Here is a 20,755-nt window from a genome sequence, read left to right as displayed (position 1 = left end):
ACCTCGCCCGCCCTCCCCCGGCTCTCTCCACCCCTCTCCGGGCAGTTCGAGGTCCCGGCACCTCCCTCTTGGCGAAAAAACACGATTTCGCCTTCACAGCCCTTGCGAAGGGCTTTATTTTTAACCTATTTTTACCCCTCATTCCTGCTTGGCAATGGTTGGAGGGCTGTCACGGACTTACACCCGCACCCCGACTCGTGACAACATTTCCCTGCTTGTACTTTTCCCAAGACAGATGCAAGCTGCTCCCCATCACCCCCTGTGCCCCGCAGCGCAGCTTCCCTGCTTTCCCCCCTTGGGACCTGCTTGCCCCACATGCCAGACCCTGATGAATCTGCTGCTCCAGCCCGGCTCCTGTCCTTACACGTTGGCTCACAGATCTCGGAGGGAAACGCAGCTGACAGCTTTGCCCGGCAGGATCCCTGGATGAGGGATTTCAGTGGGCAAACAGCTGCGTTGAGAAATGGCCCTGACTCTTCCACGTTGCAAAAGAAACTTTCCCTTTCTCTGTTTCCTCCTGTTGTTGCCCGACAATACCTTATCGCAGCTCTTAAAGACCCATGCGGTTCGGCATAGCTGAGTTTGAAGTGTGTAGGCTTGCTTAAAGCATTCATTGCAAAATGAGAAAACATCTTGAAGTTACTTGAGGGAGTGCAGGTTGTTCCCTGAAATCTTTTGTAAGACTGAAAGGTAAACCAGTGGGAAGTTCAAACAACCTGTCATTACAACCTGCTAAGCCACCTTCAAATATAATGTGGAGCTCGTTTTAAGGTATGAGGGACTAAAGAGAATAAATCTGGACACTCATTTCCTAGTTCCTGAGCTGCCCCCGGGAAAGAAAGCCTAGAAGCAACACTGGAAATGGGGCATGAAAGCATCTTCTGCCCTGGGGTTGTGCTTGGGTATAAAGGGGGTAGGCAAGAACATCTAGCTGTTTACATCCTGGCATGCATGTTCACACGGATCTCCTTTCTCCTGAAAAAAAACCAACAACCATGAATAGGTGAGAGATGACGGAACCAAACTAATTCTGTTAAATCCGTTCCTCTCCTCCTGCTCCAACTGAAGTTGGATGATGTCCAGCTTTGAATTTCCAAACTTTGGCAGCTCTTTCTGGAGGTTACACTGAACTTTGATCAGTTTGAACTTCATGTTTGAATCTGAATCCACTTTCTTTGCTCACCCTCTCCCTCTTCACACACAGAACAACAACTGGATAACACATACATTATAATCATGCTTCCTTAGTCTTGGGCAAATAAGAGCAAACCAGGTTTCACACGAACCTGCCTGAGGTCAGGGACATTCCATCAAGTTTAACTGAAGTCAGATAAATGGGATCAAAGATGCCGAAGTAACAGGATAATGTGGAATAGCTCTGAAGCATCTGCAACTGCAAACATGGATGGGGAAGAGAGAACAGTAGCTCTGCCAGGTGTGTGAGGCTCTTCCTCCAGGCTGTTTCAGATAAGGACAGTGTTTGCCTCTGAACTGAAGCAGTTACGCTGTGCCTTCCAACTGTGGTACTGGAAGGAGACTTGTGGGACTCTCCTGTCTACTCCTCTTATTTTTTCCCTTGGTATTGCCATACCTGGTCATTTAACCTGACACTTTCTGCACTTGCTGTGACACGTCAGTTCCACAGAAGGCAGAAATGAATGCCAGGGAAATGTGACAAGCAGCACATACTTTTATCCCTCCATAAAAGTAAGCATTTAGGGGCCATACTCAGATCTCCTAGAATGGTGTCTACATGACTACGGTGAACTTACTTGTCTACCCTAACTTCATACCTGCCATGTCTACCATAACTTCAAGCCAGTGCAGTCAGATTATCTACAGCATGAGGATGCCAGACCCTCACCCCCTGTGCAGTCAGTGGAGAGACAGCTCATACTGAGGCCACCTGCTATAGCTCTAACAAGAAGTGGGTCACCTCCTCCTCTCTGAATCGCTCACTACTCCCTGGAACATAGATGTCAGGGATGGCAACTCAGTCTGCTGCGTGTGGCTTCACGATCTGCCACAAGTACACAATCAACGCAGAAGAATATATAAAATGTCAAAAATCACTGTACTCATGCTTGAAAGGCTTTGAATCAGAAGATCCTGTGGCACTGTTTGCCTAATGAGAACTTGTGAATCTTTGCTTTCCAACGAGATAACATCGCCTTTTCTAGCCCCATGGTTCTATAAGAAAAAAAACATCCAGTGGTGCGGGAATGAGGTGGTACGCTTTTGGCACTGTGCAGGTATAACCCAAAGGCAAAGGCAGTTTTCAGGTAGAATGACTGAACTGGGAGAGGTTCAAAATGTTGTAGGTAACCTCCAGGGAGGTGAGGCGGTGAGGGTTGAATAACAACACAAGAGGCAGCTGGGTGCTCCTATGTGTAAATATCTGCCTTGTAAGGAGAGCAACTTATGGATATTGCAGCCAACAGGGACTGAAGACATGCTTTCAGTAAAATAGCATTGACAAACAATTTTTTTTTTTCTTTTTATCCTTTTTTTCCAGAATGGGAGCTACTTTGCTATTCAGCATTAACCTAAAATCTGTAATGCTTTTGGTAATCCCTGCTATTCCCTGCTATGGGTAGTGCTTAAATAGTTAAAGACAGCAATGTTAAACACAAAGGTAGAGAGGCAGAAAGTATTATTTATCCTGATGTGCAGAATGTGTTTCTTTGCCATAGCCTTGAAAGCAGCTTCTACAAGCTGGCAATGCTCAGTAGTTGAAAGACAATATAACTAATCCAGACATGTTCAGCATGTAGAACTACAGACTCTCTCAGCCTTGGCCTTTTCTTATGAGCAACAGGAGTGAGATCCATTTTTTTCCCCAAAGAAAAAATGAAAGCCTGTAAGTTAGAATCCAGGCTAGATATCATGTCTGCTTCAAACAGTTTCTCTCTTTTGAACTTGGGGAGAAAAGAAATCATTTCACAGTGTCAAAAATGCAGGAACTGTGTTGTTGCATGGAAGCGTTGCAAGAGCAAAGCCAAAATCTGAGCTCTTCATTTCTTTTTTCTCCATATTATTCATTTATCTTTGAACTTCAGCCAAACTGCCAATTCGAAACTCGTATCATGACTTAGTGTATGGAAATTCAAATAAAATTAGTGCTGTCAGTTAGGAAATAAACAAACAATGTGAAATAAGAGAGTTGAGTTAGATGGCCTAAAATTTTCTATTAGCAAAAAAAAAAAAAAATCACAACAAGATCTATAGCAGAGGAACAAAAATTATCAGAAATACATAATCTCAGAAATACTTGTTCACATATACATATACACACACATCTCCCCACTATACCTCCTACTACTTTTTCTTCCTCTTTTCTCCCCAATAAATTTATTGGGAGCTGCTATATGTCATTTTCGTTCTCTTCTCCCAGAATAAAGTTTCCAAGAAGTTCACCAATGTTCTCTTCAGCTTTTTGGGGTAAAAAAAAGAAAAAGTATCAAACTCCAGACTTTTCCCACATTTTTAAATGCTTTATATTCCTGCATTCTGACACAGATGAAATCTACAAGACAGTTCAAACAAGTGGGCTGCTATCCTCTCTCTGTTTCTATGGAAATGAGTGTCAGACCGGTTAAAACAAAGCACACGCTTTACAGTAATCACTATATGGTGATTATTTAAAATAACATAGCACATTTTTCCCAATTCAACCTCTATTTCTATGGATACAAGAATGAAAATAGCGGTAGAGAAGCCTCTCTTGTCCTTTTTCAATTCTGGATGTGTTTTGGATGCTGTAAGTTCTCACAGGGTGCTACAGATTTTAAGTTCTAACAGGATCTTCAAGCCTGCAGTAATGTGAACTTGAGAGGCTCAGTTCTGCAAGCCGTAGTTAGGAAATATTCTCATGGATGTAGGTAGAAGTTTGAGTACAGAATACAGAGTACAGTACTTCACCCAGCAGGTTTAGAAGGAAGGGAAATATTTGCTATTTTCTGCCATTTTTTTACTCCTTTTAGAGAGGACAAAGGTAGCTAACAAGTTTTGACTTTTGTGGTCATAAGCTGGTTCCTGCGGAGTCAGCTCTCGGCCAAACTGATCAGAACATCATAGAGACCCTGACCACTTCACAAAAAAGCAGTAAGGTGTAACATATGAAGTCTGTAAAACCAATCTCCTCATGTTTCATTCCAAGTGGATGAAATCTCATTCCAACTTCCTCATCGCACGCAGCAGAAAGGTCACTGCTCCTCATCCCCGTGAATGCTGCCAGTCTTACTGGCACCTCTCCTGTATACAGATTATATTTTCTAGCAGTATACCTGGGCGCTTGTATAGACATGAAGTAAGAGGCATGCCCCATCTCACACAGCTTACTGCTGGAAACAAGGAAAAAAAAAAAAAAGGACTAAGGTGGAGGAGGAACAAACGTACCAAGAAACATGTCTTGGGTTTGTTGTCCTTGCCCTCTTAAAGCGTGTAAGTCGTCCCTGGTCACTTCCTGACATGAATCTTCAAAGATGGACTGGAAAAGACTACGTGTCTTCCCTCTCAGCTTAGGAAGGACATTAGGACAGAGCTGCTGGGTGGACCACAGCCTTGGAAATCAGCCTGTTTACTTGTGAGAGTGCCTTATTATGGATTTAGGAGCTTGCCTTTTGGCTGGTTGTTGTCACTGTTTCTCCTTTAATATGCATCTAGGCTAAAATTTTCCAAAATGACTAATGATTTTGTGTACTTGAAACTCAAGACGGCAGCTTTCTAAAGCCACAGAATCAATGTCAAAGCACTGAAAAATTGGTGGCTTTTTTCAAAAGCCTTGGAAAATCAAGCCTCAAGGTCTCTCAGGTTATGTATGCAAAGGCGTGCAAAACTGGTAGTGTTTCAGAAAAGAGTAGCCCGTATCAGTATCTAATGAGTGAGAGTTAACAGTTTTGAGATCCAGATCTTACACTAATTCCACCTGAGCACCCCAAAATTAGAAGCAAATAACAAAATTTGAAAGCAATATTGCACTGTTTGTCAGTGTTCGCTTTTCCTGTCAGGACCATAAGGATTCAATGCTAAATTCTGAAGAGATGCTCAGTGATTATGGTTAAAGTAACTCAGGCTTGATGATGGTTGAAGATTATTCATTGCATGAATAGAAGGCGGGAACGATTTCAGAATTCATGGAAGCTATCTTTTTCCCACCTCTGGATATAACTATCCCATAGTGCCAAAGGTCCTGTTCTGTACATTTTTTTATTCAGTTTATCACAAATAGATACCCATAGCTGCTTTCAGCTTATAGCTCCGCTAGCTCATCCCAGCCTGCTCAGTGGCCTTCCCACTCTTCTGTCCTCATCCCTTCTTTTCTGATCTTTCCATCCGTCTCCAGCATCTGGGCAAGCAGCCTGACTCCCGACTCACACCATGCCCTGGCTCAAAACCCTGGTGCTAATGCATGTTTGCACTGCTGACGCCGCAGGCGAGTTAGGTCCTTTGATATCGATAGGGCTCTAGAGTAATGGTAGGGAAGATAAACTGTCATTAGTCAGGTTTTAAAATGCACTCCTTTAGCTATTCAGAAAAGTGCTGCTCCAGCTGAAATAACCAAGACACTGGAGGAGGAGGGGTCACTTTGTTTTTCAGCATCAAGAGCAAAAAACCAGTCGTGATTTTACTAAATTGCTGTAACTGCTTGTGCCAGAGAGGCATTGGCATTGCAGGGCAGTTTCACGGGGGTTATTGCCTCAGCCCAGCCTGCCCAACCAGTTCTCGAGTCCACACACCATTCTTGCACGTCACCCAGATGCCTTGTTTCTAAACTTCTAGAATTCAAGCTCTGCAATGTCTGCACCTCCAAGTGTGTGAGTTGGCACTGGGCTGATCAGGGTGAGCGTGGGGGGAGTATGGGGCACAGGGCATTTGGACATGTGAGGATGAAGAAGTGATAGTGCCGTGTTGAGAATATTCCTTTCGTGAGGAAGTGGTCCTGACACTTAGCCTAGCTCTTGGCAGCATCCACCCTCTCTCCCTCTGTGATCCCATGCCTCAGGTGTCAAAGGCTGGAAAGCAGAAAGATCTGATAAACAGCTGTATCTCACACAGGAACTTGAAATTTTGGGAAAAACTGAAGGAAGCTTTTCAATGAAATAATTATGTAAACCATGAAAGAACATTGAGAACAGCAATTTTAAAGATGTTATTTTTGATGAAATTCAAAATGCTTTCTATAATTAATTTATACATCAAATGAAAAATTTCTGATAAGAAGTAGTAAAGGTCACCAGGGCATGGTTAGGAAACGATGTAAGTTCGTATTGACAGACTTAAGCTTGAGGGCTGGCATAGCAACTATTGCTGAGCTATAGCTAAAGGTTGGAAACAGGGGCTGGGCGAGCAGGACAGGAGGGTTTATGGCCGAAACCAGAAGAGAGACCTTGATGAAGCTATTGGGTAAGAACTGGCCTAATCTGCCAAAACAGATTTTGTCTTCAGGATTGCATGAGTGAGGATCCTAGAGCTAGGAATAATGTTCAAGTTTGGAAGGCAAAGGCAAATTAGGCAGGTCTGCAGCGCTGGGGCTTGTTACTCTCGATGCTGTTCAAGCCAGTAAAGGCCTCAGAGGTCAGATTGTAGCTGATGCAGGAAAGGGTCACCTGACTCAATTAGTTTTGTATCTGGAACTGTTTGTTGAAGAAAGGCAAGAGCTCAGATTCATGAGAGGGACTGAAAATTATTTTTCAGACTAGCAAATGCCAAAGGAGCAATATGTATTTTGGATATGATTATATGTTCATCTGGGGAGAATCACAGAAGTATATTTCAATTTACTGAAAACTGGGCAGCTCAGAAATCAATACTTGACTCATTCACTGCTTACATCTGTTAAACACGTAGGCACAACAGAGCAGATGAGCTTTGTCTGAGCTTGATGTCTCATTCTTCCATTGGGCCTCCATGAATAGAGCTTGCCGAAAAACAGACTTGGGGGAGGAAAATTGTCATAGACATAATAAAGAAAAGGATAATAAAGAAAGACTTCAAAGTACACTTCAGCAAGAATGTGGAAGTAATCTGGCTTGAAGTGAAACTAACAGTCTTCCACACCGTCCTCATTAAAGCCTCTGACAGCTACTCAGGCAGCAAGGGAAGAGAATAATTGAATTTAAAGTTGAAATTAAAATCATTTTCGCTAGCATTTTGCAGTAATATTTTTATACTAGATATTCTGTGAAATATGGTGTGATGATAGTGATCAGGCTTGTAAGTCTGACAACTATGACTTTTACCTGGAAGATATCAGTATGGGTGCTTTGAGCCTTTTAAAAGCTGTGTTAAGCCTTTTTTTTTCCAGCTCTACTAGCTCTGGCCTTCCTTTTCATCTCCTCAAAAACAAAACTGCTCCCTCTTTAGAATGTTATTTACTTTCCATATTATGTGCTCTCCAATTTCTGGAATTGCAAATGTATTTGTATATCTGCATACCTTTGATTAATTTTCAAGAAAACTGTAAGGTTGAAACATGGATTCCCATCATCCAGAACAACCCACCAATAATGTTTTATGGAAGAATTGAACAGTATGTGCCTTTGCATAGAATTTGCTATACTATGGTGAATTCCAAATGAAACTGCCATCAAAACAAGCAGAAAAATAGAATCATATCATAGAATCACAGAATGGCTTGGGTTGGAAGGGACCTCAAAGACCATCTAGTTCCAACCCCCCTGCCACGGGCAGGGACACCCTCCACTAGACCACGTTGCCCAAAGCCTCATCCAACCTGGCCCTGAACACTTCCAGGGATGGAGCATCCACAGCTTCTCTGGGCAACCTGTCCCAGTGCCTCACCACCCTCATAGAGAATTTCTTCCTAATATCTAATCTAAACCTACTCTCCTTCAGCTTAAGGCCATTACCCCTTGTCCTGTCACTCCATGCCCTTGTAAACAGTCCCTTAAGTATTTCTGGAAATACCATGAATTATTAGCAGAGTTTGGAGTATGATGTAACTAGTAGCGTTAAGATGCTTTTTAGCCTTGTTGTTCTAAGTTACTTCAAAAAAGCCCTTGTACCTAGTACCTAGCAATTCGTATTTTCACATTTCCTTTTCTTCCCAGTCTCATGCACGTCTTTTATTTTACCCTTTTGTGCCTTCTAACTTCACCTTCTTTTATTTTACTCCACCATTTGTTCTCAAAATATTGCAGCATCTTCCATCAACATTAAAGCATTTGTCCAGCTTAAATCTTAGAATAGCTGTTAATGTTGCCCTCTTCTGGATCATTTTTTTCAAACAATAGTTTGTTAAAAAAACAGTTTTAACAAAAACACATGTCAGGAAAAATGTAAAACTATTAATATTGCTTTTATTACTTGGAAATAGGAAAAAAATCCATTTTGGATAGATGTCTAACTTGATTTTCATTTTCTCTTACTGACATAAAAGGACTTGGCAGTGCTAGGTTAGCGGTTGGACTTGATGATCTTAAAGGTCTTTTCCAACCAAAACGATTCTATGATTCTATAATATAACAATCTTTATCTTCCACTACTCTTTCAACCATTGGCGTTTCATATCTAACAGTTTATTGGAACAAGACTTTTTCCATTCCGCCTTATTGCTGTGCTTCTCCTGGAATAACTCTTGCTGAAAGCAAAACCTCTGGGTTCAATTTAAGTCTAGATAAGAATATATTTGGCCATCTTAAGTAATGTGTTTCACAGGCTGACAGGCAACCAGCAACCTTGCACGGTGTCTCACTATTTGTAATTGTTAGTGTCTATATAAGGTATTTTAAGCAGATTTTAACATACAAGGGAAACACAGCCTGTTAATTGAAAATCAGGTTATGACTACTGCTTTTGCGAATGGCAACCATTTTATCTTTTCCCTAGTATCTGAAAAAGTTCCATCCTCTCCCTGCTTCCTGGCATCCCGTGCTTTCCCCTTCCACTCCAAAGTTTGTGTCTCCTCTCCGCGGTTCAGGACTGCGTGGGACTGCAGTCCTGTGAAACTGTGATGCCAGTGGAGACAAAAACCTGCTTGGCCTTGGGAGCAGCGACCGATGAGAGATTGTTGCAGGGCGCTGGAGATCTGCTTTAGGAGTCCTCCTACCCCAGCAGCTTTCGCTCCTCAGTGGTGCCAGTCAGAACTGTGTGGCTGCGCTTCAGATGAGGCGACCGAAGCATCCTGAGAAGTGGCTGTAAAGAAAAGGTGCGCTATTTTTAACGCTTTTTGTCAACTTGGGCACTGATTGCGCTGACAACCAAATGCACGCTCGCATTACGTGAAGGGCAGTTTATGCTTTTATGCATGCACACGTACCAAGTGCCTTTACTTTTCGCCCCGGGGACTGAACGCCCCAGTGGAAGGGCAACTGTCTGACAAGCAATAACAGGGCGAACGGGTCAGATTTGGGCAAGGAAGCGTCACCTGAAGTGTGCCACAGGGTCAGGTCCGTCAGCAGAAACGAGCGGCCGAGCGCTCACGGCTGCCTCACCAAACGAGCCCCCTCCCGTGCCAGCGGAGGGGGATTTCGGAGCGGTGAAGCCCCGAAGGGGACGCCGGGGAGGCCGCGGGGCAGCACTGCTGGGGGTAGGGCTCTGCAAGGCAGCTAGGGCAGAGGCAGGAGGAGAGGCGAGTGTCACGGAGAGAGATCGGCCCGGGGCGGGGAGGGCTGGAAAGGCTGCCCTTGCACGCTACGGACCGCCGGCTGAACACACAGCAAGCCGCGGGCGGCCCCTACGCTGCAGCCGGCCGGCCGCTGTCGCTCAGGGCCCGGGCCCAGCCCTGCTCCCCGGGCCAGGCACACCACCGCCCCACCTTCTCTGGTAAGGCGGCCATGGCGCGGAGCGGGCCGCTGCCGCTTCCTGCCGGGGCGCGGCGCCGCCGCCACGGCCGCTTCCGGGGCGGCCCTCACGGAGCAGCGGTAGCACCATGGCGGTGAAGCGCCGCGGCGTGCCCGCGACCGACCCGCCGGCGGCCAAGCGAGCCTGCCGCAAGGAGGAGGAGGAGTTTAACGGCGCCCGCTTTAAGGCGCTGCTGCGGGATCCCGCCACCGCCGGGAAGGGTGAGAGGGCTGGGCCGCGGATGTTCGCCGTGCCGGGCATGCTCGGCGGTGCGGTGCGGTGCGGTCGTGAAGTAAAGGTGTGCTCCTCCGGCACAGCAGGGGCTGGAGCGGCTCCCCGGGGAGCTGGAGACGTCCCCTGTCCCCAGAAGGACGTCGTGGGGATGACGATTACTGTTAACTGCACCGTGGGCACGTGCTGCTCCCGTGCGGCGTGGGCCCGCCGCAGACCCCGGGCGGCAGCGGCGGCGTGTCGGGGCCCTGGGGGGCGGCTGCTGCCCTGTCACACGCGGGGCGGTGGCTCCCCGGGTGAAACTCTCGTATTGCAGGTCTAGAGACCTTCGTCTCCGTTTCTAAGACGCTGCCATCGCCTGAAATATATGATGTGGTGGAGGGATATGTAAAAATTTCCATGGAGTGTGCTGAAATATTCAAACTTTTGGATGGAGAAAGGAAGCCTGAAAGTGAAGTAAGTTGGCTGTAGGTGTTATAGTTTAATGACTGGCAGCGTGTGGCCTGACTGGGAGAAGAACTGCTGAAGAAATGCTTTGCATCATAAGTAACTGATAATTTGGGATGGGTTTTGTTGGTGGGTTTTTTGGGTGGGTTTTTTTTTTTGTTTGTTTGTTTTAGTTTTTTGTTTGGGTCTTTTTCGTGGAAGTTACAGGGGCAGAAGCACTGATCAAGTGGGAAATGGCCTTTCAGTGCAAAGATGTTCCTGGATTTAATGATACGCACAACCAGTACTGCCAAAATCAAGCTGTAAAGGTTCTTTAAATGTTACCAAGGACCATTTATGAAGTAAGGGGGTCAACAGAAGCAGTTAAGCAAACAAACAAACAAAAAGTCCAGTGAAAGTAACTGTTTTAACATAACTAGACATCTCCCTTTCTGGGAAGCCGCTGTTAAGATGTAATTTTTCTCATCTGAGCTGGACACAATTTTTTCCCATCAGAATATGATGAATGAACTAACCAATTAAAAAACTCCTTTCACTGTCAATACTGGGGCAGCATTATTGACTTAAATCTGCTTACAACGTAAAATTGGATAGTGTTCTTTTTAACCGCCACTTGTTGGTCTTTGCCTTAGATTGTCATATTTGTCTGTGTAGTGATGACCTGTATCATGTTCAGTGGCATGCTTTCTTCAAGATCTTTTTGCTAATCAAGGCAAATACTTTTAATGAGTACAGTCCCAGTGCTGTGTGGACTGTGGTTTATCTAGAAGGAGTTAATTGCAAGACTGGAGCAGCTCAGATGGTTTTCTCCAGCATGTTTCATTGAGCACTTACTAGCAGTTGTCTCTCAAAGCGTTGGTTCATTAGCCCAAGGCCTTCGCCTCCAGCTGGAAAAGGGCCTTCAAGATCCATCAGTCTGTGCTGAGATTGGCACTGCAGTTGGTGTTAGCATCCCCAGAAGTGGCTGTTGTGCATACGCAGATAAATCCTGCATGTAGGTCTCAATTCATGTGTGAGGGGGGACTCTTTTTTTTACATTCCGTTTATTTGTCCAGGATTGTACAGGCCTTCAGTCAGCACGTTGGCTTGGACTTCCAGTGGAGGTCCCTCCCTACTACTGAATTTCACGAGTTTAGCAGCTGAAAGAAAAGAGGAGTCGGCTGAACTCCTGTGGTTCTCTAGTCTTTCATATAGTATCTGTATAGAGGCTTCCTTGAAAATTCGTACTCTCAGAACTAATCCTTTAGAAGAGGAAGCATTAATTTGGAAGAGAATTCAGAAGTTAACTTCAACTCCATATGTGGAAGCTTTCCTCTTGTGATAGGGTTACTCTTTTTTTTAATGGTGTTTGTTACTCTTTGCTCAGCTAATAATTTCAAGCTGTACCTGATATTGGCAGATGTTAACATATTTCTCTATCTTACAGATGCTATTAATCTTTCAAGCTCTAGAAGCCATTTTACTGAGGACAGCCAGTGACCTCTCCCATTTTTCTGTTGTGGGAATGAACATAGTCAAAAAGTTGATTCATTCCTACATGAGATTGGTCTATGCTGCTTTGTATTCTGAAAATTACAGGTAGGTCTTCTCTGTACTGTTGCAGAGCATGTCTGTCAGTTGCTCTGAATCAGTCGCGAGGGGCTGTCTGGGTCTTGCACATGTGAACAAGACATTGCAGAATTCAGCTTGACTTACTTATTGCTGATAATTCACCTTTATTTAATGATACCGTTCCACATTTCATAAAATAATTGCATGTGGAATTCTTTGCAAGGTGGAAGCTCTGATATAATACACAATCTGATGCTACATGATACTTTCCTGAGTCTGTAGTTTTCATCGGTTGTGCCTGTCCTAGTGAGGGGTAGAGTGGATAGTATCTTGAGTCCTATTGTTTTAATGCTACTTGGTTTGTGAAGTGAAATATACTGCATGGAACAGGTAGGAGCAGGCTTTCTTGTAGTTCACAGAGCCTGAGCAGTCTTACCTTGTGATGGCAAAAAGAGCTGCTCTTGAGTGTTTTATTTCCCTGTATTTTTTGTAGTCAGATTTCCATGGTTATAATAGATTTTTTCTTTCAGACTGGCTTTTACTCTGTAACTTTTCCTGTCTCTTAAATCTAAGGCCATTGTGGGCCGATTTAAGCACTCATGTGTTATCTAGTCCAGTCTACACAAGAATTTCTTGTGCTCTGTGGACAGGGTGAGAGAAGTTCCAAGTGCCAGAGAATTGTAATGCACACCTGAGAGGAAGAAGAAGGGAGAAAAAAAAAACCCCAGAGTCTGCAAATAACTTGTCCAAGGCCAATGACCTGTCTTTAAGTCTTTGGACAGCCAGAATTAGAAAAGCATTTTCTGCTTTCTGATTCATGGACACAATCATGCTTCCTGCACCACTCAGTTGATTTCATTGCAATAAGCACATTAACTGTACATATATAGAATCCCAAATATGAGTGGATAGGTATATTGTAAAATAAATTTTGAAACTATGCAAGATCTGCACTTCTTATTAAGCATTTAAAGATTACATCTTTTGGAGAAATCCTTCTAGAACCTGCACAGAGGAGCCTGCAGATTTCTGATGGTATTTTGATGGTATATACTCTGCTTTTTCTGTGCTACCTCTTCGATGTACAAAGGGATTTTATTGTGGTGGTATGTCTACATGGGATCTCTGCTTTAATCATATGGCTTTCTTACAGGTTGTTCATGAATGAAACACAATGGAGAGATTCCAAGTCCCTTAATGAGTAGTGGCTATTCAGATGATGGAGGTCTGCAGACTACAAGTGGCCCATGGCCCTGTCATGTTCCCATTTAAATAAATGGCAAACTCCCATGAATTTAGGAGTTCTTAGTTTTTGGCACTTTCTTCCTTTTATCCCACTTTATAAAGTGAATATCCAGCCTCTCCTTACAGCTTAATTTTTGGGAAGAATATAAATAGACACGCCCTTTTCCTTTCTTCCGTCTCCCCTCCTTCCCAGTTGCTGTTATCACTGCTGAAAACAATGCTTTTGGTTGTTTTAACTTCTCTCCTATTTTCTTAGGCATATTTTCCCAGCAGTCAGTAAGCAAGAATCAAAACTGAGTGTAGGTCTTGGGATTTAGTTCATGACAAGACCATGCTGCATACTTAAGCTGAAGAAAACCTCTGTCATTCGGCCAAAACATAAAAAATGCAGTCTTAGTTTGGCCTAGGCTGTGTGTATCCTTAACTTTAGCATCAGCTGTAGCTCCCACATACCTGCTTGTGGCAGTAAAGCACATAAGCATTTGCAGGACTGGGGGCTCTGTCCAAGAAATATGCTTGCGGAAGTAGGTTGTTCAGAAAGAAGATTGAAGTTCTTTGTGAGTAGTGGAACAACATGTGTTTGGCCTAAATCTGGATTGTGATGGTCATTAAAATGGTTGATTACCTATTCAACTAAAGATGCCATCAACTGCAGCGAGAGGTTTGTGTGACCAGGGATACTTTTGTAATGGCTATCATCTTGATTGCTTGTGTTGGGACTGACTCAGAACTATTTCATGCCTGAAACTCCTGAAGGCTTGGGTGGATGTTGGAGGTGGAGTGGGATTATTTCTTTCGCAGGAAAAAGGTCTGTTTTTAAATTTTAATTTCTTGATTTGGTTGTTTGTATAACTGCCACCCTGGAAATAACCTGCAGGTTTTCCTCTGCCTTTCATTTTAGGATGAGCCGAGTGTGCCTTACCCTGTTGTCAGCAATGGTGGCTCAGGGGCCAGATTCAGCAAGGGATGTGTACAGCCATTTTGATTTCAATAACAAGTTTTTGCCTGGATTATTGAAAAAAAGATGTAAGAAGGTAAATTAAGCTGCTGTGTGCCATGAAATACTACGCCACAGCTCCATCAGTTTTCTTCTGCCAAGTATTTAAAACTAAGCTGTTGTCAAAGTCTCTTTGCTGTATTTTCATCTGCAAGAACTTACCTCTTCCTTCCTGTTCTGTGTCACGCTGAAATGCTTCTTGATTGTTTCTAATTAGCAGCAGAACTGATCTATGGGGCAAGAGCTTCCCATCTACTTAGAAAATCCCCCGGGGATGTTTCTGAGCATCTGTGATAGTGGGAGAGCTGGCCTGCACCCTTGAGGTATAGCTTACTTTGTTTTCCATCCCATGCTGGCCTTTCTTGTCTTGTCAGGGTGCAGAGCTCCTCAGGATAACCTTTTTTTTTTCACACTGCTTTGCAGAATTTGCTGCAAAACATCCAAGTGCCTTGTCTGTTTCTAATAAGCTGTGGTGAAATATAAATGTATAGTTTTTGTGTGCTACCCTTTTAATGTCTAAAATGGAGCAAAAGTGATGGTAAACTTCTGAAAGCTGTTCAGTGATGTGTTTGGGAAGACCTCAGTCTTTTTTTCCAATGTGTGGATTGCAGTTTCGTCCCACTGAAGTAAGTGGACGTTCTGCAGTTGTAGAAATGGAGAGAGGATTTTGCCCAGTACTAGTACAGTCAGAGCAATTGCATTTGAAAATATAGCCCGGAGTTTTAAACAGTCTCTTGGGGGAAATCCTTAAAGAGGATATGTGAGTGAGTAGAAAAAGTCACTCCCCTTTTTCCAAAAGCAACTTTATTTCTTGTTTCCTCTCTATTTGCTAAAAATAATCAAGGTTGACCTGAACCAGTGTTTTAGAATAAGAATATTTACATTTAATTCCACATATAAGTGTATAATAAATCCAGTGTTATTTTCAGTGCTGATGCATTGTTTCTAGTTTTTAAAGATGACTTGCAGAACAAATGTGTACATTTGTGTTGGATTTGTGCCATCTGTGGTGACAAATGAGACTGTAAAAAGTGGTTCCATGGAGAAAGGTGTGTGTTTGGGTTTTTGCCTTCTGCTTGATTGCTTTATATATAAACAGTTTTGGGAATATCAGATTTCATGGTTTTTTGACCTTACTGCAGAAGTTGTCCTTTAGGAGTACCTCCACCCTTTAAATTTAAATGCTTGGCTGTAGTCTTCTGACCACGAGCTTATTAGATGTGCAAGTAAGGTACAAGGAAAAGAAGTTTCCAAAAATGGATTGAAGATCTTACTCTTGCTCAGCTTTCAGTGAAATGATTATGTCACAACTGGCTATCGGAGGTGAATTTTTAATACAAAAATACCAGTCCCAAAGCTTACAGCAAAATCTCATTTCTTTCTCTTTATTTCTTTCAACCCTTTCATGAGTCACTTCTGCCTAGTCAGTATCTTCTTTCAGGCAATTTTACGTGCAACTTACTTTTGCACAGTGAGTTTCAAAAAATGATAAATCATTTTCATATCCTATGATCCTTTTCCAGGCAAAGCTTTCATGACTTCCGCTGTGCCTGAGTTTGTAGTTTCATAACATATTAGCCCCTTTTCAAAGAGCTTTTTTCCTGGCTGGTCTCAGTTGCATGACCTGGGTAGCTCCATGAGCAGCTGTGATAGCTGAGGGATGTGTGTAATGCACTGCAGCTCAAAGACGGCAATAAGCAGCTGGAATTGCCAAGACTGGCACTGCTCTGGAAGCCTGTATAGTGAGAAATTGCAGCAGCCCTACTGTCATTACCGTTCTTGAATGTTTTTGTGAATTGACCAGGATACCAAGCGGTGCAGAAGTGAGGATGTTCAGTGTATACAGCGATTGGCATGAAACTACGGTTAACATTTTGTTTTTTTTTTTAACTTTGTGGCCTATCTCATATATTGAGAATTGAAAAATACACGAATACGTCCTTTTTGATGTTAACTTTAACAGACTGTCACCTGCTTAACACAAGAAGTTTTTCAAATAGAATCATAGTATTGTTTTGGTTGGAAAAGACCTTTAAGATCATCAAGTATACTGTGGATGTACTGCATATAAGTGTATGTGTATGGCTCTGTGCAACGTGTTTATAGAAGTTGTTTAATTTAGCTGTTTATAGTAGTTATAATGATAATCAATTGTTGCAGTATTAATTTTGCAGTTGTGTACAGTCTGTATGTTAACAGTGCCTTTTTTTTTTTTTTTTTTTTTTTTTTTGGGGGGAACTGATGTCCGTATGGCCTATATTCAGTTTGCTCTCTCCTTTTTAATTGCTGGTGATAACACAATCTTGACACAGGTGCTGGAATTAAAAGGTACTTCACAGTTGCTTGTATTTTTATTTTTTTAAGGCAGAGTCTTTTATAGACAACAATAAATACGAGCTAATTCAAAATGTGAACCAGTTAAACAGTACTAGTAAGATACAAAATACATATTTTTAATCTTATTACCTGCAAAGCATCAGTATTTTAGTGAATGACTCTTGAGAATAATGTTTGCTATTTGCAAAAACTTTGCAAAAATAGAAGGCCCTTGGTGACAGAAATGTAAAAAGGTAAGTGTAATGTAATTTTGAGGTCACAGAGTCAATAATCAGAAGAAAACTTCATAGCCTCCAGCCTTGCTCATAACACAGCAATAGTGGATATGTTGCATTAAAAAATTCTAAATAGTGTTAAGGACTGTGCATACTTTAGTTTCCCTTCAGCCCTCAGGTAGGACAACTGTCCTGTACTCCATTAGACCACTTTTTGTCAATGATTCAGGAGACCAGTGTAATGTCCTTTGCATCCTTTATGGAGGCATTACATGGGAGTGCAGTCCAGGAGTATGTTACACCCGTGTCTCTTAGAGAAGGGAGTCAAACTGAACTGACAAGAGGATCCAGAAGGTTGAATCTTACGTACACTTGATTAATACTTGATGATTCCTTATGTGCTGAAGATAATGTAAAACTTGTGTTGACTTTGGTGGTTTGAAAGCTACTGCTGATGTTTCTCAAGTTGTGAGTAGTAAGGTTATGGAAGAATTCAGAAAGGATCTAGAAATACTTCTTTAAAAAAAAGTCATTAGCTGGCAGCAATTAATTTCTTTTACAGTGAGGGAGTGAGGACAGGCTGTAATTATTTACTTCTGTTGTTCACACTACCCTGAGGGCTGCTGACTTCCTTTAATTGCTTCCAGTTGTTCAATTCTTTCAGGGCAGGGAATGACAGTGCACACCTAGACCCAGTCAGTATAGCTGGCTTTCAGTCCCCTGTAAGATAAACTGATGTTCTCTAACTTTGGGATGCACTGGTGAACCAAATGATGATGATGCGTGTTGTTGGAGGTGTAACCTTTAAATGTTTGATAATCACTCAGTGAAACAATTGTGAGTTCTTTAGCAGAAAGGGTAGGCATTTACTCGAGTTTAAATGCTGCGTAGCACATTGGGGCCCAAAATACATTTGAAGGTGACAGATGCTGTTGCAATAAGTGTTAATAACCAAGTTGGCAAATTAGCTAGTTAGGATGAGCGTAGGTTTGGCAGCATCACTTGTTCATCACTGCAGTTACAGACACATCATCCTTCTGAACTCTGATTGCAGCCTTTTGATTCATCTTTAAATATAACAGCAAGGTAAATAGTATGACATTGAAGAGAAACGGGTATGAATTCCCTGAAGCATCTTAGTATGAAAATAGCTTTCACATTTTTCCTTAACATTTGAAATGTCGTCTTAGATTTCATTCCAGATATTCTTCGTTCTGAAATAAAGGAAGACAAAGTTTCTACTGTCAATCTTCTGCTTTCCACACTGAGAACTAAGGTATGATATACCTTTGAAACTGCGTTGTCTCTTGTTTTCTATTTTCTTTGCTGCTGGAAACACTTTTGCAGTAGTTTCTTCTAAAATGTACAGCTCTTTAAGATGTTGGCATTGTGCTGCTGCTGCTGAAAGTTTGTCAGTGTGTCCATTACTGATAATATTTGTCAGAGGTTGATAGCTTGGCTGTATTACTGTTTCAGGACTGAAGCTTATACTTTTGCAATGCCCTCTTTTAAAGGAAGTCATTGTGTAGATTATACTTGGATGCTAATTTCAGCTCACCTTTAGCGTGTGGTGTCCAACAGATTCTGATTGTTTCACGGGTTGCGATTGCATCAGTGCCAAGCCTGAAGGTCAAAAGAACCGGAGTGGTTTTGGTGCTTCCAGTGACAGTAAGATTGGTCCTTCAATTAACGTGCCTCTTGCTGAGATGGAGAGGTCAGCTAGATTTGACTAGGTTTGTTAGGTCTGATCTAGATAATGATGTACAATCTTCTTTCCGGGAGAAAAAGGATTTTGTGTGGTTTTAATATGTGGACTGTGACATGAAATGGGTTTCTAGGAGCTGTCTGGTTGCAGTTGAAGGGTGTGTGGTACCATTCCCCTATCAGTCTTGGCAGGGCTCCATTGAGGCCACATCCTGTGGTCCTGTTTAGCTCATCTTTGGACTTGCTTACTGTTAGGATGGCAGAGTTTCTGCTGCAGGAGATAAATTCGATCAAAGATATTTTTGGTGGGGTAGAGGCAAAGGGAAATCTTATCATAAAATTATCTTCCCAAAATCAGTGAAGTTTTTGTGAAAAAAAGGGTGTATACTGTGCATACTTTAGTTTCCTACTGTGCATACTTTTAGTTTCTGACAGGATGCTGTCAGAAAGTACTGGTGGAGAGGTAAGTCGGCTCCACTTTGAAGTTGTTTCCTCTGATTCTTTCATAGCAGACAGAAGGAACCTTGTGATATAACAGGATTGAGAGAAAAAACTTGAAATCAGGAATTGCTGAAAGGTGTGAGAGTTGATTTAGTCTCGACTGCTTTTCCTGTGCTCTGTTGTCCCTTAGCTTCTGAGCACAGCAGTGCCTCTTTCACTGTGATGCACCAGCTTATTGCTGCTGTGGGTACAGTAACTGCAGCAGAGATGTATTTTATTTCTGTAAAAATGTTTAAAAACATATTTTTAGTTCCAGTATCTATGATTTTTGAATCTCGGTTTTGAATTACTGTAGCAATGTTGCACAAGTTGTTTTATGATCAAATGAGAGAATGAAGAAAAAACAATATCAGATTTAGAGTGTAATCATAAGAGCCTGCCTCAGACCCAGGCTTTTCACAACTGACAATTTAAAGCCAAAAAAATTCTTCCATTTTCCTATTGCTCTAAAAAAAATGAGGACCAGAGAAAACAGTAGGAGAACTTTAGAGAACTTTTTCCACTGTGTTTTCCCTTTCATTCAAACTTTATTTGTAGCAGGTTCTGCCATCTCTACCAGCAGGTTTCCATGATCCTAGTCTGTTGCTGTGATACTCTAAATACACTCTCTGCTCTTTAGTTGAACTTGAACGTCTGTCCTGTTCAGCATGTGCAGTGTTTGCAGAAGTTGGTGTGGAGTCCTATGGCTTAAACCGTATCAAGATGGGAGTGGGAGCATGTGAAAGTGTTAACAGGACAGGCAGAACCTTCTGTCTGCTGTAGTGAGGAGTGTGAGCTGTGTGTGTACTAGAAGAATGAAGTGTGTTGCTGATTTGCCATTATTTTGTGATAACTTGCAATAAATACAAGAGTTGTCTGTTTGTTTGGGGTTTTTTTTCTCATTGTTTTCAGGTGGTTCAAAATAAAAATATCACCAAAACCCAGAAGGTGCGCTTTTTTACTGCAGAAGTGTTGATTCACATTGCTTCACTTTACCGGTGGAATGGGATTACTGATGTCAGCCCTGGGGATCTAAAGGTCTGATAACATTTCTTTATAAGTCCTAGTCCCTGTCCTTACCACATGCCTCATTCCCATCCTACATCCTGATCTGATCTGAGAACTAAACTCCCAAGATGGTCACCAGCCTTTTCAGCTTGTGGTGTTTGAGTGGTTGGCAGGGTTTCTGAGGGCTGAGCTGTACTGATTCTACTGGTCAATGAAATCACATTCCTGAAGTCAGATGAGACAAGGATCAGGGCCTCCACTGGTGGGTGTGTGTTAACACTGCAGATGTTTTATCGTCTTCTCCTCATAAATAGGTTCAACTTCTGCTTTTTTATTTTTCTTAATCATGTAATCTCTTTTTTTCCCCTCTCTCACTGCGGGAATATCTAAGGCATGGCTGTAAGCCCAGTGCAAAGCAGTAGAAAGACTTCTATGCTTCCACTGGGTTTGGGCTGCAGACTTTTCACCTTTGTGTTGATTAACGCTTGATCTTTAGAAGCCCAACCATAGTTCTTCAGAACTTCTAACACCGAACAACTACCTTCTTATATTTCCTCTACTGGATGTTTATGCCTCTGCCATTCCAATCCTGAAATACTGTAAATACCTTTTGGAAGAGATCTGTTTCTTGTAGATGTCTGCTTGGAGCTATGCAAATCTATGACCCTATTCATAAACATGCATTTCAGGTCTGAGTAATTTTGAATTCTTACAGTTCTGTGCAGTGCTTGTGAGT

General features: G+C 42.5%; 1 protein-coding gene across 1 annotated transcript in view; it reads left to right on the top strand.

Moving 5' to 3' along the window:
• Window positions 1–9,835: 9,835 nt before the first annotated feature.
• The window catches only part of URB1 (URB1 ribosome biogenesis factor), a 54,286-nt gene continuing 43,366 nt past the window's right edge, over window positions 9,836–20,755 (top strand). The window contains 7 exon segments of the mRNA XM_075770743.1: window positions 9,836–10,025; window positions 10,352–10,491; window positions 11,909–12,060; window positions 14,180–14,313; window positions 16,508–16,603; window positions 18,018–18,103; window positions 19,924–20,049. Of these exon segments, the coding sequence (XP_075626858.1) occupies window positions 9,893–10,025; window positions 10,352–10,491; window positions 11,909–12,060; window positions 14,180–14,313; window positions 16,508–16,603; window positions 18,018–18,103; window positions 19,924–20,049 (867 nt within the window). The 5' untranslated portion in view covers window positions 9,836–9,892.

This window comes from Balearica regulorum, chromosome 1 (genome assembly GCF_011004875.1).
Source record: "Balearica regulorum gibbericeps isolate bBalReg1 chromosome 1, bBalReg1.pri, whole genome shotgun sequence".
Lineage (NCBI taxonomy): Eukaryota > Metazoa > Chordata > Aves > Gruiformes > Gruidae > Balearica > Balearica regulorum.
The sequence above is the reverse complement of the archived record's forward strand: the minus strand, read 5'-3'. Positions and strand labels throughout refer to the sequence as shown.